We start from the raw sequence: 26,002 nt of genomic DNA, 5'->3' as shown, positions 1-26,002 counted from the left end.
GCCCTTTCTCCAGTATCATCTTCGTATATCTTGGAGCCCAAAAAAGAATAGAATACTTTAGATGTGATTTATCTGTGGTTGAGGGTCAGTGGACTATATATTCTCTGCTTCATATTGATCCCTGTCCTAACTTTTATGCACCTTAAGATTTCATTAGTTTTTTGGAGTGTTTTCCCATACCTTTGATTCATACTGAACTTGTAGTCCACCAACACACCCAGATATTTTTCAAAGGAGCTTTTATCTACTCATCTTGCATTTTTAAATGTTTTTTAGCTCAAGTATTGAACTTTACTTTTATCCCCATTAAGTTTGATCTTACTCAATTTGGCTCCTGATTCTAGTTGGGTTATCTAACACATTATTTCTCCCAGCTTTGTACTATTTGAAAATTTGTTGGGCATATCACCTATATTATCTTCCAAATCATTGATAAAGATACTGTTTCAGTTAGAGAGGGCTGAAGCAGGCTCCTGAGTACAGGCTTTAATCATACAATGCTCTCCTTTCTTTCCTTAGCTATAATTCTATCTCAGGTAATTCTACCTTGTTGCCTATTAACTGTGATCAAAATGTGTTTGCCTTCAGCACATGAAGAATAATATTTAATAGCTTGTAACAAGTATAGTAATGTGCAACCAAGCAAGGGAGGGAAAAGAAAATAACAATTCTCCCCCCAACTGCTACAGAGACATTTGCCCTGGGGTTAGTAGTTATTTATTTGAGTACCAATTTCATTTTTAAAAACCTAAAGTGGGATTACCCAGAAGCACTTAGTGGCAGGCCAAAAACTAAACTACTAGCAATTTTCAAAGTGAGATTTATTGGTTCATAAATTACATATCTTAAACTGTGAAACCATCAGCTATCCTGGGTTGTTTTCTAAATATAGCTTTTGTGAGTGAATGTCTTCTATACTAGCAAGTTTATTGACCTGAACAAAATGTCAAGGAAATAAGCAGAGCAAGAGTGATAGGGTGGTAAAAGGACTGGATTTAAAGTGAAAAGACTTTCGTTTAATTCCTGACACACCTCACCCTGTGTCACCTTGGAAAGTCTTAATTTATTCCTTTGTAAAAAAAAATGGATTGTACTTAATGACCTCAGGGGCCCTTTCCAGATTTAAATGCTATGATCCTACTGTTACTTACTTAAAGGAAATGGGAAAGCAATTAGTAGTGGGTTAAAGGATGGTCATGGGTGGGAAGGAAATGTCACTCAGCCTTGCCTTATTGTGTGTGACTAGAAAGTCATGAGTCTCATTTCCCATATTCGCATATAAAAATCAGGCTTATTCATTATAGTTATAGCTTTTATTTTTGTAGGTATCCAATGTGATATTGTATAAATCCCTGTATCAATTTCTGTTGTTGTAATAATCATCTGTAAATTAGACATCTAAGGAAGGATGTGTATGTGTTCAATCTTTTGTATTGTTAAGGATATGACTATTACAGTAACATAATGACTAAGAAATTTTCACCAAATAAATCCATGTCTTCATTACTGAAATGATCAGACTATATTCCCAGGGCAGCTAGATTGAACAACGGTTAGAGCTTTTAGGTTTTTCAATCCAGTGTGCCTCAGTTTCCTTATCATTAAAATGAGCTAGAGAAGGAAACAGTAAACAACTCCAGTATTTTGCTGAGGAAATCTCAAATGAAGGTATGAAGAATCAAACTGGACAGTATTTTAGAAACAAAACAAAATCTTTACCGGAATGACATACATAAACTGAAAGAAAGCAAACTTGGTCAAGTCTGATGGACTCTGCCTTATTCTTCATTTATGGTTTACTACCTTCCTGCCAAGAGGAGGGAGAAACTTCACCATCAGTGACAAGATGGACAACAAGAGGTAATGTGAATAGACAGCACAATGGATTTGGAATCAGAAGGCCTGGATTCAAATCCTTCCTATTCTGTTTAATAGCTAGATGTTATAGGGCAAGCCAACAGACAGTTTGTCTGGACTTCTGTTTCCTCATCTATAAAATGAAGGAGTCTCTGAGATCCCTCCCTCCTATAACTAACATTCTGAGAATGGTCACAGGCTTGCTTCACCTCTGTTTCAAAACCATGGAAAACACCTCTGTGAGAATCCACAGGATCTTTCTCTCATTATAAATGAATCCTCTGAAATATTAAAAACCATGCAAATCTTTTCAAATCTTTCACTGGCCATCTTGCAGTCATTAACAACAACAACAAAAATCTGAAATTTTTCAAGGAGAACACAGGAAGCACACTTCCCAAGAGACTCTTGGAAAACCTATTCTTACTCTACTTCCTGTAACTTGTTTGTTTGAATATTGTGATTTCATAGGACAAGTTATGGCTCTTATCTTTGGGGGGCTAGCTAAATTCTAATCCTTTGGGACCCCCAAGTAGAATTTCAGACTGTCTCTTGGACAGTGTACAGACATAAGACTGAATAGATAAGGTTTTTTTTTTTATTGTTTTCCTCTAAGCCTTGTATTTCTGAAACTGATTTTATGGCCTCATCCTTCATCATTTGGCTTCTTTGGTTGCTTATACTAGACGACATACAATGTTCCTTGCTCCCCCTTTCCACCCCTCTTTCTTGAGGATGAGTAACTTAGGTTTATCAGTGGGTCTTGAGTTCCAGTTAAGGAAGTTTCACAGTTAAGGCAACTCTTGGACTTTGAAAACCTTGGGCTGAGGCCGGAAGCGGAGGCTGGGGGAGGGGTCGGGTTAGATTTGTACAATGAAACAAATTTACCAAGTGGCTCAAAGCCAAGTTACTGGGATGTTTCTTTTGGCAACACAAACTGGCCTCTGCACAGCGGGGGAAGTTCCGCTCCGAGGGCCTCGGCAGGGGAATTGAGAGGAAAGGATCAGATGGTGGTCCTTGAGGCTCAGAGGCTGCAAATTGCTGAGCCAAAGGATTCCCGACTCCATGTGTTCTCATTATCTTCTCCGAAGCAGGCTGAGCTTGGACCTCCAACAATCAAAATAGAAATTGGGGGGAGGCCTTTATTATCAGCCCTATGGTCTTCAGGAAGACTGAGTAGGAGACTGAATCTGGATCTTTGTGGAGCTGACAAGACTCTCAAAAATCCCCAGATTTCTTTTGTTTGTAGAAGGAAGAAAGGAAGGATGGAAGGATGGAAGGAAGGAAGGAATAAAAAGGGGAGTGAGAGAAGGGAGGAAGTAAGTAGGAAGGAAGGGACACAGAAAGAGGGAAGGAGAGAAAGAAGGAGGGAACAGAAGGATAGAGGGGAAGGAAGAAGAAAAGAAGGGAGGCAAGGAAGGAAGGAATGAAGGAGCAAACATGGGACAGTTTTAAGTTTGTGTTAAAAGCTAGTGGTTTCTTTTGCCTACCACCAGAAATGAATGGCTTTCAAGTGAGGATATATGTGTGAAGGAAAAATAAAGAACTAGAAGAAGGAAAAAAAAAATAGAAGAAAAAAAAGGAATAGACTGGAAAGTGATTTAACCTTGAAAAAAGGTGTCATTACTTAACAGCATTAAGAAGCCAGGCACATTTAGCACTTTTTAGTTTAGTGAGACTTTTCCATTAAAGATAATTAATAGATTTAATAATTAAAAAAAAAAAAACAATATGTTCAATGTTAGAGAAATGGGGGCGCAAAAATAGAGTAGCCTTGTAAATGAGATTGAGTTCTAGGGAGGAGATTTATTTTGTTGTTGTTGAAAACATTAATTTGTCTTCAATTTTCTCTCCCTGCCCCCAAGTCAGGACCTTGATTGACACTTAAGTATGGGGAAGGGAGATAATAGGTGCATTTGACAGTCATAAAGAAAGAATGCCAACATTCATCCATGTTTATCTTTTTTATTTTTGGGGGGGGGGGGTTATAGGCTAGATTTATTTCTTTTTTTTTTTTTAATTATACTTTTTATTGACAGAACATATGCATGGGTAATTTTTCAACATTGTCCCTTGCACTCACTTCTGTTCCAACTTTTCCCTTCTCTTCCTTCACCCCCTCCCCTAGATGGCAGGCAGTCTTATACATGTTAAACATGTTAAAGTATATCTTAGATACAATATATGCATTATGCTTATTCTTTAAAAAGAAAAATTGTAATTAAATGTCTTTTTTAAAACACACATTGCAATAGTAGCTAACGAAACTGGGAAACAAAACTAACATTCCCCCTTGTATAGATGAGGAAATGGAGACTCAGAGATGTAAAGAGATATAATGCAAATCATGAATCTAGAAAACGGCAGAGCTTTATCTCAAACTTAGGTCTTTTGATGTCAAGTCTTGTGATCTCTTCACTACCCCAACCCCAGCATAGTTGCTTATTGGCAATTACAGCAAATTCCCTTCTTATGTCTGATAACCTGGAAAGATCTGCACAGGCCATTGGAGAGAGTGTATGCTACTTGGAGAGTGGTTTTATGAGGGGCAATATCTTATTCTATTCCCACTCCTTGTCTCTGCTTTTCAGGGTATGAGTTACCTAGAAGAGCGCCGCTTGGTACACCGTGACTTAGCAGCCAGAAATGTCCTTGTGAAGACACCTCAACACGTCAAAATTACAGATTTTGGGCTGGCAAAATTGCTTGGTGCTGAAGAAAAAGAATATCATGCAGAAGGAGGCAAGGTGAGATATTACCAGGTTTTATCCAGTATTCAAGGAAATACCCACTTAATGAACAGAAATATTTATTTAGATTCCTCATCCATGGGATAGCACAATTACCTCTGTTATTTTTCCAGAAACCTCTATTATATGACTCCTGAATTTAAAAAAGAAAATCACAAATCATTCTTAGCTGGGCCACAATAAGTATTACTAATTGACATGATTCTGTGGATGCTAAGATGGAGTCTAGCAGACAGAAGAAGCCATGGTCCAAAGTATTTCAGTGCTTCAGTAATTTAAAAGGCTCATAATTTTATCCATATTGATGTTCCTTTTTCCATCCCCCATCCCAACCCAAAGCAGATGACTGCCACTTTTCTGTGCTTTAGTAAATGATATAAGTTACTATTATCATTTTTCTGGCAGTAGGGAATGCCCATTTCAGGGAAGTATGACAGTCTGAACCAACTCCACACTACTCCTAAGATTTTCTCTCATCTGTCCCCATGTTCCCAGTCTTTCTCCCCTCTCTTTCCTCTCCCCTCTCCAGCAATGGAGAGACATCACAATTTATCACCTCCCCAGAATCATCCTTCTCTCAAATGAACCCAGGACTTATGAAGATATGGTTTTGTTAAGCCAGTGATGACTGGGGCCAAAAACCATCCACAATATCTTTTAACCTCAATCAACTTGGTAGTAGAATTCAATTTAGTTTCACAGATAATCCATAAAAGCATTAGGTTTTATCTGAAACAATAAGCAATCTTCAAAAAAAATTTTATTCGATGATGGCTTTAATTCATTTTGTTTATTGGTGACTGTCTACATTGCTCCTACCTAACCTTTTCTGAGGAAAAAATGAGTTGATATTGATGATTACCCAGATTTGTCATTTATAATCATTGTAACAACATCTGGAAACTTCCTGACCCACCCCCAAGGAAAAGGGACAAACCTGGGCCAATGACTCATCATACCAATGTAGGGAAGTCCTTGAACGCCTGAATGAGGTTTTAAAAAGAGATCTTATGGCTATTGACTAGTTATTGACTGTAGGGTATATCTTTCAGTTCAGTTGTACCAATGAGCAAAGTTTTGATTAAGAAGTTGAATGTGTGTTATATATGTGTTTTACATATACACACACACCACACACCACTCCACCATGGGTTGAGATCTATGCCCCAAACCTATGTGACTTATGTACAAGAGGTCATTTGTATATCAAGAGTTGGACTATCCAGGAAAATGTGAATAGTGAAATTTATTTTTCAGAAACAATAGCCAAATGAGAGGGATGGGTCAAGGTGAAAAGAGGACTCTCCACGAGTCAGAGCATAAGAACCAGGACTCTTTTCTCAAAGGAAAGATGAGGGGATACAAGACTGAAACATAGAAGGGGGGAAGATAGAGAAGAGTTGTTCTGGCCAGCATTCAGGAAGCAGGAAGTGCTTTTTTTTCCAAGTCATAGACAAGTAATCCAGGTGGATCTTACTGGATCATGACCTTACTGGAAGATTGTAGGAGAAAATTACTTATCTAGACTCGCCCTGCCCTACCTACCAGAGTGTTAATTTTCCTATTATCTTCATGATTCAACAAAGTCATGCATCACCATCTGGAGTAATAATAACAACAGCTAATATTTATATAGTCCTACAAAGTACTTTACCTATCTCATTTAATCTTCACAATAATTTTATGAGCTAACAGATCGGAGTACTGAGTCTGAGCAAAATGAATGGTAACTCAGCCGGCAAGTGTCAGAAGCAATATTTGAATTCTAGTCTTCCTGACTTCAAGCCCAGAACTTTAGCCATTACACCATGTAACAGCCCCAAGGTTGGAAAGGACTTCCCTTATGCTTCATTCTCCACTAACAAAGCTTTCCCCTTCTTCAAGACTAATTCAGATGTCCCTCTTGTCATGGAGACTTCCTGTCCATCCCCTATCCTCCATTAGAATAAAAATAAATAAAATAAATTCACCTTGCTTTTCTCTTATCACTTAAATTGAGACTCTCACTTTTCTCATTCTACTTTCTAGCATAATTCCTTGTGTTCACATCAGCCTCCCCATTAATTTGTAAACTCCCTCAGGGCAGAGATTGCTTAGTATTTCTATCCACAGCATGTAGTAGCATGTAGTACAATACCCTACACAAAGTTAAGTGTCTATTAAATGCTCGTGCAATTGATTTGAATGAGGAAAAAAATGATCTATCAGGAAAAATATTCAGCATGTGCCAAGAAATACCATTTCTAAATTTGGGTCTCCAACCTAGATAGAATCAGCATGTCATTGGGGAACGAGTTTTAAGATTTGGGTTCAAAGACCTGAGTTCAATTTCTACTTCTGCTCTTCTTATCTATGTTACTTCAAGCAAGTTAACTTAGCTTCCAGTCCTCACTCAGTTCCCTAATTTATACAGTAAAGGAGTAGTCTAGATGATCTCTCTTTTCCTTCCAGCTGCAAATGCTTGGTCATCAGATTCTACAGTTTAAATACTAGCCTTGTCCTCAGTTATACAAGTCCCACAAAGCTTCTCTATGACCAAGCAAGATGTATTTTTGCCTTCTTCCAAGGGGTATCCAGCCCCTTTTTTTTTCTTTTCTTGAAAAGGAGGTCCTAATGGTCTTACAATTTTCTCTTTAATTATTCCAAGGTGCCTATTAAGTGGATGGCTTTGGAATCGATTTTACACCGAATTTATACCCACCAAAGTGATGTCTGGAGCTATGGTGAGTCAAAACCTAGGTACTAATGAATTTGGACTGAAACTAAACTAGACTTTTATGTTTGTTAATTTGTGTTACATGCTCTGTCATCCAATTATTATTGTTCAAGACAATGACTAATAATAATGTAATGACTACTGTCTATCTGATATACTAAGTAAACACAGAAAAAAAACCAAAAATGACTATTACTCAAAATGCCTTTGGATACAGAATTTAAAATGTCTTAAGGGAGACATTGTGTGTATGTGTGTGTATGCATGCACATGCCCAATAATGAATTTAGGAAGTATTTAAAAATAGATTCTTGAAAACATTGCATTCCATTGTTTAGGTTTAGTCTAATTTGGAAATTAAAAGATAAAAATGTGCACCATGGGCTTTGCCAGGAACCAGAGGGAGACTTTAATTTCACTTTACCTGGTCACAGATGAATTTCCCAGCAGAGGAATGAGTTTCTGTGCAAGAATAATCAGATAGCCATTGTTGTTTAATGAATCATGATTTTTTTTTTTTTTCAGTTAGGATCAATGAAAACTAATTTACACTTAATGAGAGATGGAATTTTTGGCCACTTCTTTTGTCCCGACAAAATATTCCAGTTATCTCTGGGGATAGAATCAAGAAAGTGATTTACTAGAAAAAGAACTTTATTTGTAGTCAGTAGTAGATTGAAATAGATTCAAACTACAGTTCTGAAAAGAGCACCAGAATCGGAGCCACGAAGACCTGAGTTCAAATTCCTGCCTCAGACACTTACTAGCTGTGTGACTCTTAGCAAGTTATTTAATCTGTCTTTGCCCTCTAAAAAATTGATGGGTAGGGATAGGAGCTGACTTGATGGCCTTGAAGATAGGTGTAGACCTGTGATTCTATCTCTTTACTTTGTATCTCAGTTTCCTCTTTTGTATAAATAAAAGTGACACAAAGTCTCATCCAGCTCTAAATCTGTGTTCCTATGATTTCAGAGCAGGATGCTACTTCACAAGGCATCAAGTGGTAAAATATATTTGAGTAGGAATATTACACCACTCTTGCCAAGAGTTCATTTACTGGCAATGGATAGGGTGGTGGGGACATGAATATTTATGACTATGTTACTAATATTAGTTACGATTTACTTTAAAGTTTGTAATACATTTCATACACAAGATTTGTTTTATTTATATATACATATATATAATATATAAATTTTTGTTTAATCTTCATGACAAACCAGTGAGAAAGGTTATCCCTATTTTAGAGATGAGAATATAGAGACTAGAAGAGATTAAGTTATTTGCTAGGTGGTACAATTTGTAAATGCCTCAGACAGATTCGAATTTAGGTTATGGATAGAAGCTCTGAGATATACATAGATATAGACTTTGCCATGGCTTTGGTCAAAAGGTGGCTGTGGGGAGATAGGGAATGGTATTTGATAGAGTAAATTGAACATATTTGTTTTATAATTTAAAAACTGGTTGTTATCTTTTAGACATAGAAGGTGGAACTCTTCAGTGCCTAGAGGCAATTTAAGCTTTTTCAATAAATTAGGCCTTAGGCACAGACTGATTATCTCCAGCCCTTTTCCAATCCAAACATTCCCTCTTCCTCTGTCCCTTTCCTGAATTGTTATCCTCCCAGATTTATATCTAGGTTTAAAGGAAGCCTATTTGTTCCCTCCGAGCCAGGACCCTCTTTATCACTGATATTATCAAATGTTACCTCTCAAGACATTCTTGTTGGTGGAACTTTGGTTTTTTTGAGGACTCTATGCAGCTACACAGACAAGAGTAGTCCCACCCATTAGTCCCTCATCACACCCCTTTCTCCCCACCTACACACCCAACACCAGTCTATTCCCATGCCAACCACACACGTTTCAACAAGTCCAGTTTTCTCCACTTTATCATGAAACTCAAAGAGGAGATGTTGAGACAGGTCATATTACAACATCTTCAAAGGAAGAGAGATCCAGACATAAAAGATTAAAGGAAAAATGTACAATTCAGCCATTCAGCTTTCCAAAAAAGGAATCCCTTATTATGCAGTAACTTCTGTGGAGTTTTTTTCCTCTAAGGTTGATGGGTTATGAAAAAGGCCACTGAGTGTCAAATCATTTGAGGTAAAATCAATTATCATTGTGCATTCAGAAGCCTGATTTTTTTTTTTTTTTAATAGGATAAATTAAAGGCATAGATCAAGAAACAATATTTTCTGCCTCTCTTTAAGATCATGTAATTTCAGGAGTATGGGGGGAAAAAAGGCTAAATATATTTCCTTACCCTTACAGGATCCCTTCCTTCAGTAGATTTTCTTTTCCCCTGTAATTTTATATCTAACCAAATTTACTTTCTGTTCTGGTCTTTGGAAAATGCAGGCAATTCTATGGCAAGGCTTGTCCAGTGATCAAGTCTGTATTGTATGATTGACTTGAAGTCAGGACAATTGCTGTGTTCCTCTTTTGAACACTTTTTACTTTAATTTAGTGTGATTTTTACTTTTAGTGTGAGTTTGGTGTGGCGTGGGGAGGTGTGTGTTAATTGGCTTTACTCTGGCTACAACAAGGGATAAGTCCTCATCTCCATGGCAAAGTATAAAGTAGAAGACAGAGCCATCAGGATGTGTGTGTGTGTGTGTGTGTGTGTGTGTGATTTTTTTTTTTATTAAAGCTTTTTATTTTCAAAGCATATGTACGGATAATTTTTCAAAATTAACCCTTTAAAACTTTGTGTTCTCCCTCCCCTTCCCCCACTCCCTCCCCTAGATGGCAAGTAATCCAATATATGCTTAACATAGTAAAAATATAGGCTAACTTCAAAATATGCATACATATTTGTACAATTATCTTGCTGCACAAGAAAAATTTATATCAAACAGAAAAAAAATTAGAAAGTAAAATGCAAGCAAAAAATAACAAAAAGATTTAAAATGCTATGTTGTGATCCACACTCAGTTCTCATAGTCCTCTAATTGGTTCTCTTCATCACAAGATCATAGGAACTGGTCCATCAGGATTTTTTAGAATGGATATGATTACTGACTCAATAAGTGACCATTTTCTTCTACTTGGTTCTTTCTACAGGTGTCACAGTTTGGGAGCTAATGACATTTGGATCCAAACCTTATGATGGAATTCCTGCAAGTGAAATTTCATCTATATTAGAAAAGGGGGAACGCCTTCCCCAGCCACCTATCTGCACTATTGATGTGTACATGATCATGGTCAAATGTAAGTTAAATTGGTATGACTGCAGATTTCTCATTTGATCCCATTTTAATTTCATTTAATTGCAACAAGCTTTTATTAAAGCACTTGTTATCGCCAAAAGTACTATGCTAAGTTCTGGGGATAAAAACATAACAGTACTTGCCTTTAAGGAGATTAGGGGCAAAAACATCCACACATATCAGTAAAAGCAGGAACAGTAAATCACTGGCCTTTCTTTGTAAGATCCACTCAGCCCAGTGCCTGGGACATAAGAAATGACTTAAGTAAATGCCTATTGACTGACAAAAGAAAGTTAAGGATTCCAGGAGGCAGAAATGAAGAGGGAGAAAATCCATGGATGAAATTCAAACAGTACCAAGTCATGGAAATGGGAAATGGAATGTTGTAGATAGGGAATAGTAAATGAGTTAGTTTGACTGGATTAGAGAGCACATGAGGGTTTACTGCAATGAAATTAGCCAGAAAATAGAGTTAGAAGGCCTTTGTGTATGACAGGAACAAATCTGGTTGTTATGTTACCCTAGTGTGTGAAAAAAATTCAGAGGGGATAGGGTTGGGGGTAGCTGTGGAGTTTATGTAGAAATCCTGGAATAATTTCCAATTAAGAGACAAAGTCCCAGAAACCCATATAAATATGCCCTTTAACCATTATTCAGAGGGCTGAAGTCTGACTCACTGAACAATGTGACCTGACACTTGTCTGGGTTTGAAAGTATATAAATAAACTGAAGCCCAGCTTGTACCATAGACGGAACAGTTCCTGTTGGCTCAGCCACTTGATGGAATCCCAAACCACTGGGAATTAGTTTGGAGGCTTGTTTCCACAGAGACTGGGTGGCTCAAAAAAAAATTTTTTTTTTTAAAGCCTAAGACTGGATAACTACATACAGCTGTTAGAAGCACCCTTTCTATTTGGGATCAGGTCCAGTACACAATGAGTTTATGGGAAGATAACTCCTACTTTGTTGAATTTAAATATTTCCCAAAGTCAGGCTTAGATGAATGCCTAGATGAAAGAAGTTATCCCAGTAACATCATCCTTAGAGGAAGCTATAAAGAGCCAACTCTATACGTCATGGAAGCAAATACTAGATAGTGTAATGAACATCACCTGACCATGCTAATGTCAATATGGATGGTTTTGCTCAGTGATGGCATGTCATAGAATGTGTGGGTGTTTACTAAAATACAGTAAACATTCCCCAAGGAAAGAAGCTTGCTGGTTTTCTGCCCTAGAGTTTGATTTCAATGTTTACTCCTTAGACTTTCCAAGAGAGTAGTATTATAAGTGATCTTGTGATTTCTAGTCTTTAGTCCTCTTGTTTTTTGTTTTTCTTTTGTTGTTGTTTAAAAGAGATCTTCACGGGAACTATGATATACACTAGGTAAACTTTAGCTCCACAAGGAAATAGTTTCCTATTTAGTTGAAATTGTTCAATACAGACACTGCTAAGTAAAGATAAGGAAAGAAGTCAGAGTTACCACATCTGAAAAGGGATTAAAATTGCCATAAGAAGCTAGCTATCTGCTCCTCCAGCTCTTGATGTATTTGTAATTAGTTGTCTCCAGAGTTTTTAAAATCGGGGGTCTGTGAACTGTTGTTATTATTTTTTTTTATAATTATATTTCTGTATAATTGGTTTTCTTCATAATCATAAGTATTCTATGTTTAAAAAGTTTTTTTTTGAAAAGAGATTCACAGACTTCACTAGACCGTCAAAGGGATCCATGATTCCCCACCAAAAAAGAGTTAAGAACCCCTTTCTATTTCAATAATAGATCAAATAAAGAACTTCAAATCTACCTAAGTACATGAGAATCACAGATCCAGAACTGAAAGGAAATGTACATGTTATTCAAGCTAGTGCCTTAATTTGAACTAACAGGGGCCTAGAGAGAATAATTAACTTGTGCAACTTACAGTCTGGAAGTGATGGAACCAGGGTTCAAACCAAGGTACTCCAAATTCAAAGCAAATAACTTGAAATTCCTATTACATAAACAGAAATGGAATTTCACTTGGGGTGCTTATATTTGTCATAAGATTTTAGTTTGCTTGATGTAGTTTCTATTATCACAAAAAGTATTATTGCATAGGTGTATTTTTTGGGGGGAAGGAGAGTGTTCTCTTAGTCTTGTAACAAAAATACCAAAAGAGCAAAATTCTCTCATTTCCCTGAAACAATCTGCATTATTGCATAATAGCTCCCAGACAATGAAAGATTCAAGCCAGGGAGTTTCCCACAATGCTTGACCTAGAAAGTAAGGAAGCCAATGTTCAAAACCAACTCCCCATTTTTGGGTTCTCTGACAAAGTTTTATTGCCCCAGGGAATTAGTAGCAGGCTCCCAAAAGAATCCTAGAACCCTAGAAAGCTTAGAATTGTAAGCTCATGGAGTCCAATCCTCTTACAGGTGAGGGAGGGAGTCTCAGAGAGATTAAACTACTTGCCACAGGTAGTGACAAAGCCATGATTTGAACTAAGGTCCAGTGATTCCAAGTTCAATACAAATAGCATGACATCCATCCTGTTGACTAAACAGAAAAGCACTAATTGAGGCTCTAAAACTTTGCTTAATGTTAAATCGCTGCATAGCCTATTTCAGCATAGGAAGCCAGTGATAGGGTTGGTGTTAAAAATAGCACTTTTTAACAAAGAGGTAAAAAAAAATAAAATCTTCCAGTTTTTCTGAGATGCATTAGTATATAATATCCATGATATCATGGAAAGTGGTGGGCAGGGGGTTCCCCAAATCCAAGTTCCTTGTAGTTTTCATATTTCACTAACTTGAAACTGTGAGAGGAACATACCTGATTTTCTCCAAAGATCCCAGTGCATGTGTGTGGAAGTTTTTACTAGAATGGAAAAAAGGTTGAGATCTTTGCAGCATATTGAGTCTAGGAAACTCTTTTGTAATTGCTTAAGAGTACAAACTGTTCATGTTAATCCCAAGTAGAAGCTGAAGAACATTGAGTAATAATTTATTCAATTAATGAACCAACAAGTATTTATTAAGCACTTGCCATGTGCCAGGCACTGTGCTAAACATTGGCAATAAAAAGAAGTAACAAATGTCATCATAAAAGAATTATACTTTCTTCAGTACTTCAAGGCCCCATGCCCCCCATCAGTATAGGTACCTGCTCCATCAGCTCAAGTGATGAACACATAGTCTTCTTCTTGAGTTACTACAGCCATAAAGAGACTCCCCAGTGACTCATATTTTGATAGTAAGCCTCTTTGAATTTAGTTAGGCTGACCTAACATTTTTTTCGACTGTTGCATTCCTCATCTGTATAATAATAAAATTGATGATCTTCAAGATTCTTGGGATAACATCTTTTTCAGAAAGTTGATTCACAATCCATTGTCACACCCATCCTAGAAACTTTCCTAATTTGGTAGGACTTGAATTCCACTAGGATAGCTTTTGAAAACCCAATGTTACCTTTACTTGATAAGGCCCTAGAGAAGGGCTTTAGTGGAGGTTCGAAAAATTCACCTCATAAAAGTCTTTTGACTAAGCAGGAATCTTTGCTCATCCGTCAGAGCAGAAGTATTCACCCTGAAAAGCAATGCATATAAACTGTCTGGAATCTCTGGGGTTAGTTGGACTAAAATATACTTCCCTTATGCTGTTTAAAAATAATCATATTTAGTTGTTCCTCCCCAATGTTTGATTACATTGTTTTATTTTACTGAGTTGTTTGGTATTTTTTGTTTGTTTATTTTGTTTCGCTTCCCTAGGCTGGATGATAGATGCTGATAGTCGCCCTAAATTTCGTGAGTTAATTGTAGAATTCTCTAAAATGGCCCGAGATCCTCAGCGCTACCTTGTTATACAGGTAATGATTTTTTTGTGCTCAAGTTGTGTTCAGCAGGGAAAGGGAGAGAAAATCATTATCTTCAACATAAAAAATATAATCCTGTTATTGTCTAACTGCTTATAGATTTGGGTTATACATAAAACATTATGCAGAACATGCAATTTTAACCTGGAATTGGAACAGGAGAAGGAGAAGGGACTGGATTGCTTCTGACAATTTACAGAGTTCTTTTAATAAATCCAAATTTCTCTCAGAAACAAAAAGCTCTGACTATATTTGTCCAGTGTTGCTGTGTGTCCAGGAATTATGGAACTTTATAGTAACAAAAAAAATTGAATATTAGTATCATACCGAGGATAGTGGGGAGCCCTAGGATAAATGGGAAGATACAAACAAGGACAAGAGGAATAAGGGATATCAGCAAAGAATATGAATGAAAAAGAAGAGCTGAGCAAGGAACAACCAAAGAGCAGCTTGAGTTTTCCATTGGTATCCTCCCAGTATCAGAGAAAGTAAGGAAGACTCCCTCTATGATGACATGGACATGAGTCCAACAGGATGGGAAAGCATGGGAAGGCTTTAATCTGTATCACTGGAGGAAACATTCACATCAATCCATTTGAGTACTTGGATAACACCACTGCAGGCCAACTTTATTAAAAAATGATGGGATATCATTTCCTTAGCTAAAATACCAGAATTTATGCTTGCACTATGTGTTTACAGAAAATTATGCTGGACACAATTAAAAGGGAAAAAGGAAGACAGTGTTCTTGTTCTAAATATTTTATAATATCTCCCAACATCTAGGGGATTGTCTGGAATCATGATCATCATCACGTCAAGTATTGTTTTCCATTGGCTGAATTCCACATTTATGATGGATTTGTAAAAGAGCACAAATTGTAAAGAACACTAGATAGAAGGATACAGGGCTGTTCTCTGGATTTGATTTTCCTTTTCTGTAAAAGTCAAGGACTTGAATAAATGACTAAAGTATCTTCCATTTTAAAATCCTATAGTTTCTTAGGCTTTATACTTTTTCCATTATTGATGGCTCATTTAACTTGTTTGGGCTTTACTTTTCTCATCTGTAGAATAATAAAATTGCACTGCTGGTCTAAAAGGCCTTTAATAGCTCTAAAACCTGGGCTAACCTTCTTTCTTATTATAAGCAGAGGGTGACTCATCTGCCACTTTGGCTATGATAGGAATTGGGATTTGAATCCCGATTGCCATTTACCAATTTTCTCACTTTGCTTTTTAGGACCTCAGTTTCCCAATATGTAAAATGAAAAGTTTTAACAAATTTCATAAGGGGTCTTAAATTCTCAATCAATTAATGGCAATTAAATAAGTATAAGCATGACTAAAAATGCCATTTTTAAAAACTTTAACTTCACTTAGATCTTTTTTGTCATTGGAGATGGTGTTTACATGAAGATAAGCCTACTAATGGCAAAATAATGGCACATTTACCAATTTAGAAAAAGTTCCAGTCTGGAAATGAAAGAAATAAATCTTGTTTATAACATGTTTATAACATGTTATAAACATGTAGACATAGAACTTTATATATATATATAAAATTTAATTTTAATATATTTTTTTTTAATATGAAAGGGTGGATGAATTCTGAGAGATATTTGAGAATAGTACCAGAATGGGGGCAGCTAGGTGGTGCACCAGCCCTGAAGTCAGGAGAAGAACCTGAGTTCAAATCTGGTCTCAGACCCTGGGCAAGTCCCTTAACCTCAATTGCCTCAGGAAAAAAAATTAGTACCAGGTTACAATTCAGAAAACTTTATATATGTGAAGTGGTACCTTTCTGCAATGTCAGGACTAAAATTCCTTCAGTTTTCCCAATCAAAACTGCCTAGTGGCAGTATTTGGTGTCCTCTTTGTCTCCTGCCCAGGACTGCAGCTCTGTCTGCCAGGAGGATTCCTCTCACTTTTTCCTCCTTCCATATATAAGGAAGTCTTCCCCTCACTGTATCACCTCGCTTCTATTTAATACAATTCAAAAAGCCTTTATTCAGGCTTCCTCTGGGTCCAGTGCTAGGAACAGAAGAATACTTAGAAAAGTCCTCTCTTACCCAACGAGCTGGGAACAGTTATTTCTCCACTCCTTATCCACATGGGAGATGTTGAGCAGGAAAAGACCCTAGTGGCAAGCTCTATGATCTTATCCCTTCACTGCATGCTCATGGAAACTGAGGCCCCAAATGGTTAGGCACTTTTCCCAAGGAGAAACAGCTCAGGAAATCTTTGATCCCTGTCTTCTGATTCCAAATGGAAATTTTATTCTGTGCTGGAGAAGGGGTCTCTCTTGGGGAAACTGAAGGTCAGTGTGATAGAGCTTAGCTTTAGGTCACTGGGACGTTCAGTAGCAGCCTAGTCCTGCTACATGGACCCCAGAAGTGTTTACTGACCCTCAAAGAATGGGCAAGAACTGTTCCTTTTTCCATTCTAGACTCCTGGGGATGTAGAGGTGTGTCTGGGCAATCCATCAATGGAGAAAAGTGTAATTGAAAAGAAGATGAAGTTTATGTTTCGTACCCTCTTGTCTCTTTTTTGGGTTGTCTCACCCTTTTTATCTCTCTTCCCAATGCTACCCTAAAGGAATTCAGTCACTCCCCAATATCTAACCTAAATCCCATTCTTATTACCCATTTTCTCAGCTAGTCTCCACTAAAATGTCATTGTATAGACTTTTTTTTATTAAAGCTTTTTATTTTTAAAATATATAGACAGATAATTTTTCAATATTGACCCTTGCATAACCTTGTGTACCAAATTTTCTCCTCCACCCCATTAAAAAATTTTAAAATGTATGACTTAAAACCATAGGATTAAAAAGATTTAGAACTGGAAGGAAATTTAGAAACCATTTAGTCCAACCACCCCTTTTACAGATAAGAAAATTGAAGTTTAAGATATTGCCCTTCTCAGAATAATGTTCTTTTTAACAGTGAATGCTTAAAGACTCAAATGACTTTCAGACCTAAAGAAAAGAATTTCTTTTTTTTCCCCTGAGGCAATTGGGATCAAGTGACTTGACCAAGGTCATACAGCTAGGAAGTATTAAATGTCTGAGACCAGATTTGAACTCAAGTCCTCCTGACTTAAGGCTGGTGCACTATCAACATTGCACCAAGCTGCCCCAAGAAAGGAGTTTCTAATGGTAGAATTCTGGATGGCATATCAAGTAAAATTGAAAATATTTTACTATTTCATATTTTAAATTAAAAATAAAATCTTGCTCAGTGTTCTACTCCATGTGGGTGGCCAACCTCTACCTACTTATAAAATCAGACTTTACACTTACATGAACCAAAACCAGTAATCTTTGTTCCACATCTTTGTCCCAAAGAAGCATTATATTTGTATTTTTTTCCTAGCTAAAATGTAGACTCATATAAAGTCAATTTGTCCTAGACAGCCACAGCATGTAAAGAGCTCTTCTTTACAGGATCCCCTTTTCTTTGACAGGGAGATGAAAGAATGCACTTGCCAAGCCCCACAGACTCCAAATTTTATCGCACCCTGATGGAAGAGGAGGACATGGAAGATATCGTAGATGCAGATGAGTACCTCATTCCGCAGCAAGGTTTCTTCAACAGCCCCTCCACATCCCGCACGCCTCTTCTAAGCTCTCTGGTAAAAATGTTGTTCTGATTGAAGCTGCATCCATAGTGTCACCACAGTACAAACCCACTTGAATGAATTACATGGACAAAAAGGAAAACATTGATCTCAGGTAGAATTCAGTCATGCAAAAAGAGGCAACATTTGTTTGCATTATTCAATTGATAATTTTGATGTTTTATAGCTATAGCTTTACATATAGGAATGTGGACTAGATCATTGATTTCATGGGGATGAGAAAGCCTCAGGTGAAGCAATGCCAAACCTTTGCAATTTTGAGTCTTAGTTGCCTGTTGAAATAGTTAAATAACTTGTCCAAGATTATACAATTAGGCAAGATGTCCTCTTTCTCATCCTCTACTATGCTATTGCATCTCCAAATAAAGCTTTACCTAAAAAGCAAGGATTTTGATATTTTCATACTCATTATATCTGGAATTTACAAATACAAAACAATTTAGCATTTATACATTTATAGCATATATACTAATATAGTATATATATATGTGTGTGTGTATATATGTATCTATGTGTATATAGGGTATATGTGTGTGTATATACATATATATTCACACATACACATAGATAGGTTTATAGATGTGTGTATATGTGTTCTGATTTTGAACAATCAGCAAGCATTTATGAAATATATTTATTAAACGTATACCAGATACCTTTCTAGGCCCTGGCAAAAGTCTATTCCTCAAAGAGCATCTTCCAGGTTTTATTCTGTGTGGGAGTAAGGAAGCTATTATCCCAAAATAAGAGTGAGTTCCATAGATTTGCTGAACCCCCAAATTCAGATATGACTTTCTAACTCAGTTGTAAAAACTCAAAACATGGTAAAAAACCAATTCCAGTATCAGAGCCTATTGTTTCCTAAAACTGCTAAGACAAAAAAGAACATTTTAGAATCTCACCTCCCTGCTGTTTCTGGTAGAACAGAGAACAGGGTGGTTAGGAGCTTTGAGCTAAGCTTTGGCCGGCAGCTAAGGATTCCCAATGATAGAGATGGGACTGTGTGATGTGTGATTTTAGGGGATCCTAAAAGAAATTTCTGAATTTCTCTTTCAGAGTGCTACCAGCAATAATTCTGCCACAGTTTGCATTGATAGAAATGGGGTAAGTCTGAATACATACTAACCTACAACTATCATTTTCTTGTGAAATTAGATAATCTTGTTTTTAATAGTTTCTTCTAAACCTTTCTTCCCAAATTTCCCCTACTCATACCAATAAAATCAAAGATTCATAAAATGTTGTTTTCCCCAATCAATGTTCTAAGCAACCAGTTGATGGGCTTGGAATTGGGCAGTATTGTGTTTTTTCTTACTGTAATGATAGGCTTTCTTTTATTCCTCTGCCAGCAGACTTGTCCTGTGAAGGAAGAAAGCTTCATTCAGCGATACAGTTCTGATCCCACCACTGTCTTATTTGAAGACAATGTGGATGATAGCTTCCAGCCTGTACCCGGTGAGTGCATTTACAATCAATAGCTTCATTGCAATCTTGCATGCCCTTAAAAACCAGCAATCAGTTTCATTTGATTCTTATAGATATCTGGCACAATGAGCTGGCGATATCTTTCATAGAGTGCAAAGCTATAACTAGAATGCAGTGACCAGGGCTTTGATTTGGAGACTAATATCAAGGGGGTGTCCAGGAATGGACATTCCTCCCTATAATGGTTCTATCCCCCTACTTTGTAGTTCCCCCATGAGACCACAAGAGTACATGAGTACAACTGTCCATGTCCACCATCCCCAGGGTCCTGTCACCATGATGACCCTTTCTCTGCACCCACCTCCCTCCTCCAATCCTACAGATTATCAACTAGATTGTTTGGGGACATACCTCATTACTTACCCATCACCCACTTAATTTACCCTAAAGACAAAACTTGCCAGTTGTGACTTTAATAGAGTATTTTCCCTCTTTGGGGAAAATACTCTTTTGTCTCCAGAGTGCTGATCCAGAGTCCAAAATATTTGGTTTGTCTTTGTGAAAAATTTTGAAGAGATATTTGAGTTTGAAATTGCATATACATTATGTCATAGAAAGGCCCTGGATTAGGAGAGAAAAGACTAAGTTTAATCCTCATTTCTAGCTACATAAATAAGATCAAGTATCTTAATTTCTCTTTGAATTTGCTTCGCATTTTTAGTTGTTCCAGATGCAAAATGATGACTATGTCTTCGCTGCCTTATGGCAGCCTCTCCCCCTACCTTAGCTTGAAGACAATCTGTCTATTGTAAATATGTGACAAATGGAGCTTTTATATTGAATTTAACTGAGTGACTGAGGTTATCTATATTGTTTCACCTGAGCATGTGAAGACTGGCTATCGTGAAACCCTAATAACTTGATCAGTCGATCAAGGCAATGAACAATCCTGAGCCATTTCTCTGTCCTAGCTCCATTCTAGACCTCAGAGATATTTCCAGAACTGCCTAGGAGATCCTCTTAGTCCTATCTCTACTCTGCTACATTCTTCTCCTAGGAATTATAATCCTTGAAATATAATTTCCATAACCTCATCTTAATTTCTTAGTTCTAACACGCTTACTATTCCACCAGCACTGAAAAGCAAAGAGTAAAGGAAAGAGAAAAGATGGAATGTAGAGTTGAGTTAAAGAAGATGAGTATATTCTCCAAGATTTCCCTATATTCCTTCTACTTCAGTGTCACTAATCACCTGGAGAAAGAATTGTCCAGAGTAAGACATGTATACCTAACTTGACTCATGAAATTCATTCTTTCCCCTTTTTTTTTTTTAAATTCTAGAATATATAAACCAGTCGGCTCCCAAAAACCGCATGGGTTCTGCCATCCAGAACCCTGTCTATCACAACCAGCCTTTAAACCCAGATGCCTCTAAAGACTCTCTGTACCAAAACTCACACAACAGCAGTGCAGTGGACAACCCTGAGTATCTCAACACAACCCAGCCTAACTTAGTCAAAAAGACCTTCGACAGCAATTCTTGCTGGAACCCAACAGCCAACCACCCAATCAGTCTGGACAACCCTGACTACCAGCAGGACTTCTTCCCCCAGGAAGCCAAGCCAAATGGGGTTTATAAAGTTCCTGCTGCGGAAAATCCTGAGTATCTCAGAGTAGCAGCACAACAAAGTGAATTCATTCAAGCTTCAGCATGACCTTTTGCCAAAAGCCTTCCTACCCTCTCTCCACTAGCCAGGGAATCCAGCTGCCCTAGGACTGAGTTATGGACAACAAAGGCAGCACGCATGCATGCGGTGTAGCCACTTACTCACAACTTTCCTTTCAAGCCCATGGGCCAGACTTTGCCACATTTGGCTTTCATTTCCTTTGGTACGTTCTGGGACCTGTCTTCCATTGGAATTGTCCCCCTACCTGGGCATATAATGGAGTCGATCCCAGGCAGATTTCTGCAAGTGACAAATTGCAGGTGCATTCCTTCATCTTTAATCTGTGAGACTTCCCAAATCAACAGCAAGATGCCCAGGAAGTAAATGTTTCCGTTTGTACAGAAGTTAGTTGGGTTTTTTTTCTACGCCGTACATTTGAAAAAGTAATAATGTTTGTAAGTATTTTTTTTTCTTCCAAGATTCCATTGGTACATTCATGAGAGAGATCTTATTGACTCTAACATACACTTCCCTGAAGGCATCCAGACTAGACTGAGACAAAGAAGCATATGATGAAAGAAAATGAGCTTCCAGCTCTTTACCTTAGCCAACTTAATTCATTCCCATTGGCTTTGTCCTCAATATCATTCTTTACAAGTCAAAGACCAAGAAAGAATATTTCTTGGTCTATACAGGTTCATGATGGAAAAATGAACCAAACCAGCCTATGTCATGCTAACATACTAGTTACAGAAACCAAGGGGAGGAAGTCTCTCTTCCTATACTTCGTTGTAAATGTGCCCACGGTACTTCAAGCTGTTGTTTTTTTTTTGTTTTTTTGTTTTTTTTTAAGTGTTATGAATATTCAGCTGATTCTTTCCTTTTTCATTCGATCTCTTCGCAACTACACTTGTTAAAATGTTTTCTCTCAAGGTTTCTATTATATAGACCCTAAAACAAAAACAGCCAAAGCTGTTGCTCCCTTTTTACTCACCCTCATTTGGACTAAGGACTTTTCTTTAAGATGGGATGAAAATGCAGAAATTTGCAAGCCCGAGTAAGAACTTGAGTCTCAGGTGAATCTACAGCAAATCTACAGGTGTATACCTAAATACAAAAATGAATAAAAACCTAAAAATGAATAAAAAACCCAAAGGGGGGGGCAGGAAATGACATTGAAATTGTTCTCATTTTCTAAACATTACCTTTGTTAATCCATGGAAATTAGGCCTTAACAGTTTTTAGATTTTTTAATGAAAGAAAATTTAATGAATAAGCCACTTTATTCATTACCAAAACGTTTACTATTTTCTCCCAAATCTTTTCCTTACAAAAAATGGGCTAGATCCTGTGGGGGGAAAAAAACACTATCATAGAGTGTCTTACAACTTGCTATGTGTAATGTATATGTGGCTCTACTTTTCATAGAAGAAATGCAGAGGCAATAATTGAGAGGTTGCAATAAAAACCCTAAATATTAAATGGTGAATTTGAAGTTAATGGCTGTGTCTCCATGATAGTCCACAAATATTTTTGGAAAGGGGAGGGGGGAGCTGTAGATGAAGTTATAAAGTTTGTGAAAACACCCAAAATTGTTTTCATTAAAAAGGGGAGGATTGTGCAATGTTGAGACAGATAAACAGGTTGGACTGGTTTTTCAAACATTTGAAACTCACATCCCACTTTATCAACTAATTACATTCAGTCAATCTGAATTCAATTTATCTGCCGATAAACCTCACCAGGACAGCAAATTTGAAAAAAGAATCCATTATGATTTAGTGCCAAACCAATACCCACAGAACAACTTCCCAGGTACTGAGTTAATTCAGAGGCCCTAGATTTGAAAACATGTAAAGGGTGCACCCTTGAAAATATGGGCTTACCCTAGAAATTGTTACTTTCAAGATAATGGGTACTCCCAAAGACAGTACTGGATTTAAAAAACAAACCAACAAAAAAAAATTTGATTCTGTCTCTGTGGAAATAGAATCAGTGTTTCTTTTGTTTTTTAACTATTAGATGGCCATGTGTCTGAGTCAGACTTCAACAATGCAGGAAGAAATTCTATTGTATATTAGTTTTAGGCAAATCTTTTACTTTTTTTTAATGGAAAAATGAAGCAGTATTTACAAAAAAAAAAGATAATTTTAAGGCATCATTGGTCGATTTTTTCTTCATTTCATCATTCTTGTCAAGAAAAGCATTTTACCCTATAGTCCTTTATCAGAAAAGCAATTGAGTAATTCATATAATCCTATCTTCTACTTGTGACCAAATCAGTAAGTGCAGAAATTCAAATGAAATGTAGCCATGAAAAGGCAAGATGAATCTTTTTTTTTTTTTTTTTTTTTTTTTTTTAACATTCTGTAGTAACCTCAGCTAAGAAATTAGAAATTCCTAAGAACTTGGAATTCTTCAATATCAAATCTAGTAGAAGTACTCTGGTGAATTTTAAGTTATAGGTCTTTAAATAATTTTGTAGAAGTATACCTAATTTGATAGAATGAAACAGAATTCCAAGCCTCTAGCCATTCAGTATAAGATCTGTTGTCATATATGTCAATCACAGGAACTGAAGTCAGGGACTAAATTTAAAGAAATGGAAGGTGGGGCATGAAATTCTGGTTTGGTTGGGGGAGAGAGGTGTTGGCATTTAAAAATATAAATGTAAAATTTGATAGCTCTCACTGAAACCAAACCAATGATCCTGTCATTATTTTAACAAAAAAATTAACAATATTTAACAACAACAACAACAAAACAAACCAATATCAGATCTGATTAAAGGCACAAGGATGTATATGTAATTCAAAAGTGGTTAACATAGGTGGCACATTATTTTAAATTGTATACTATCAGCCAGGGAGTCATTTTTAGGATGGAAAAACCAAAGTTTTATCCTAAGAATGAAATTTAAAACATGCTCATGAGCTTGGCAATCCTTCAACAACCTAGAAAAACAAAGTTTGTCACCTAGTTAATAACAATTATCTGTTTAAATAGGAAGACACAGGGCAGCTAGATGGCACAGTAGATAGAGCACCTGCACTGCAGTCAAGAGTATGGAAGTTCAAATCCAGCCTTAGACACTTTACACTTCTTGGGCAGTCACTTAATCCAAATTTTCTTCACCCCCCCCCCAAAAAAAAAAAGGAATAATAAAATAGGAAGATACCTATAAATGGGTTAGAGGAAGGTTCTCCATCCCACTCTTTTCTTTAACAATGTCCCCATGCTTTAATTTCCCAAACAGAGTCTATGAGCTATTGTCTTAGGGTCTTTATATCTCCTTCAATAAGATAGATTGCTCCTGAATGAGGGGAGACATCTTTCTACTAACCTAGATTGAAGTTTATGATATTTTACTGAGGCACAAAAAAGACTCCTGGTTATAACTCTGATTAGCATTATTAAATTTGTCATGCTCCCTTACATCAATACAATGAAAATCTATTTCCTCCCCATAAAATGAGGAGGTTGGACCACATGACCCCTAGGTCCCTTCTGGAAAAACTTACATGCCAAGGTCTCTTACAACTTTGACAATCTATGGACTATGAACACGGTGCCAAAAGCCTCGAGTAGACAGATTCGAGGGGGAAATGACATTGTTAGTAATTAGAGAAGGCATTTTCAAATGATTTTCCAAATACATTTGAAGGTCTGCTTTAAAAATGACCCAAGAAAGACTGAATTTCATGTTGCTCTCCCAAGTTACTGCCAGTCACATAATTGGACAATTCTCCCCACCAAGACCACTACTTTGTCATTGTAGGGAGGTTGTTAAAATTGATTCCCATGGTTGTTGTACTAGAGTTACTAACAGGCAAAGCTAAGATATTTGGGACCCTATTTAGAAGGAGGGGAGCAGTCACTGTGGTTTCCTAGCACTTTTAGAAGAATCTAAAAAGTGTGTTAATCCAAACAGTCATGGCTTTAAGCATCTATTAGAAAATGCAGGTGCAGAAAGCAGTTAGTAGAAATGCCAAACGCCTCGTGACCAGTTCAGTTGCCAGCCTCATTTCCCAAAGACAAAGAGACTCACTTAGAGGATTTTTCTTTGTAAACTAAACCATGTAGTGGGAAGCTGACAGCTGGCACTGAGGTGATTTCATTTCTACAGGGTGAGATTCAGTTCAGTTACCTAATTCTTAAGTATTTTCTGCCCCCATCAAGAATGAGTAGGACAATGTCATTTGGGCCCAATGGGAGACATTATCCAAAATCCTAAGAAAGCCATTACACTGAGATTCTGCTGGATTGGGGTTGAGATTGGACAACCCAGCCTCAAAACTTCAAACTCAATGTGTTGGTCCTTAAATCACAACGCCAAATGCTCCTTATGCTTCAGCCTCTACTTATCTGAAAGCTAAATCAATTCAGATTGACAGAGAGTCTTACGAGTTTTTAAAGTTTTCAAGGGGGGGTTCAAGCTTGCATATTCCGGTGGCTTTACTTACTCTTAACTTTGGGTTTCATTAAATTACCCCCAATAATCAACATTTTATTGTTTCAGTATCACACTGCAACCTGATCAGATCTGAAAGGTTGCTACCATTTCACCTATTATACCCCTTTTCTATTATATCCATTGATGTACTGAAAAAGTCAGTCGACACCCTAGAAAAGGTGTAGATTCCTTTAGCAATCTCTTCATTTGTCATTTTATCTAAGACTTTTCCCATGACTGCAGTTTCAGATTCTCCCTTGATTGAGGAAGATCTGTATGATTCTATGAGAAAAGATGAGTACTATCCTCCTTAGCCTGCGTGGTTGTGGTTTCCTACCAGGTCTGCAATGAAAATTATGCCAAATTCTGAATTAGAGAGGTAAAGATATTTGTTCATAGTGATACAGCTATCAGAGTGTAAA

The 26,002-nt window shown here is 37.0% G+C and overlaps 1 protein-coding gene across 2 annotated transcripts in view; it reads left to right on the top strand.

Moving 5' to 3' along the window:
• EGFR (epidermal growth factor receptor) overlaps positions 1-22,622 on the top strand; it is a 224,592-nt gene extending 201,970 nt beyond the window's left edge. Inside the window, exons 21-28 of one of the 2 annotated variants that reach the window (XM_031957089.1) lie at positions 4,449-4,604; positions 7,255-7,330; positions 10,395-10,541; positions 14,290-14,387; positions 17,862-18,029; positions 19,092-19,139; positions 19,388-19,490; positions 20,802-22,622. In XM_031957089.1, coding sequence (XP_031812949.1) covers positions 4,449-4,604; positions 7,255-7,330; positions 10,395-10,541; positions 14,290-14,387; positions 17,862-18,029; positions 19,092-19,139; positions 19,388-19,490; positions 20,802-21,175 — 1,170 coding nt within the window. In that variant the 3' untranslated portion in view covers positions 21,176-22,622. Of the gene's footprint in view, positions 1-4,448; positions 4,605-7,254; positions 7,331-10,394; positions 10,542-14,289; positions 14,388-17,861; positions 18,030-19,091; positions 19,140-19,384; positions 19,491-20,801 lie in introns of both variants that reach the window. The other variant, XM_031957084.1, reaches the window with a different exon arrangement.
• Positions 22,623-26,002: the final 3,380 nt, after the last annotated feature.

Source organism: Sarcophilus harrisii, chromosome 1 (assembly GCF_902635505.1).
Source record: "Sarcophilus harrisii chromosome 1, mSarHar1.11, whole genome shotgun sequence".
In the NCBI taxonomy this organism is placed as follows: Eukaryota; Metazoa; Chordata; class Mammalia; order Dasyuromorphia; family Dasyuridae; genus Sarcophilus; species Sarcophilus harrisii.
Note: the sequence above shows the minus strand (reverse complement) of the source record. Positions and strands in the feature narration are given on the sequence as shown.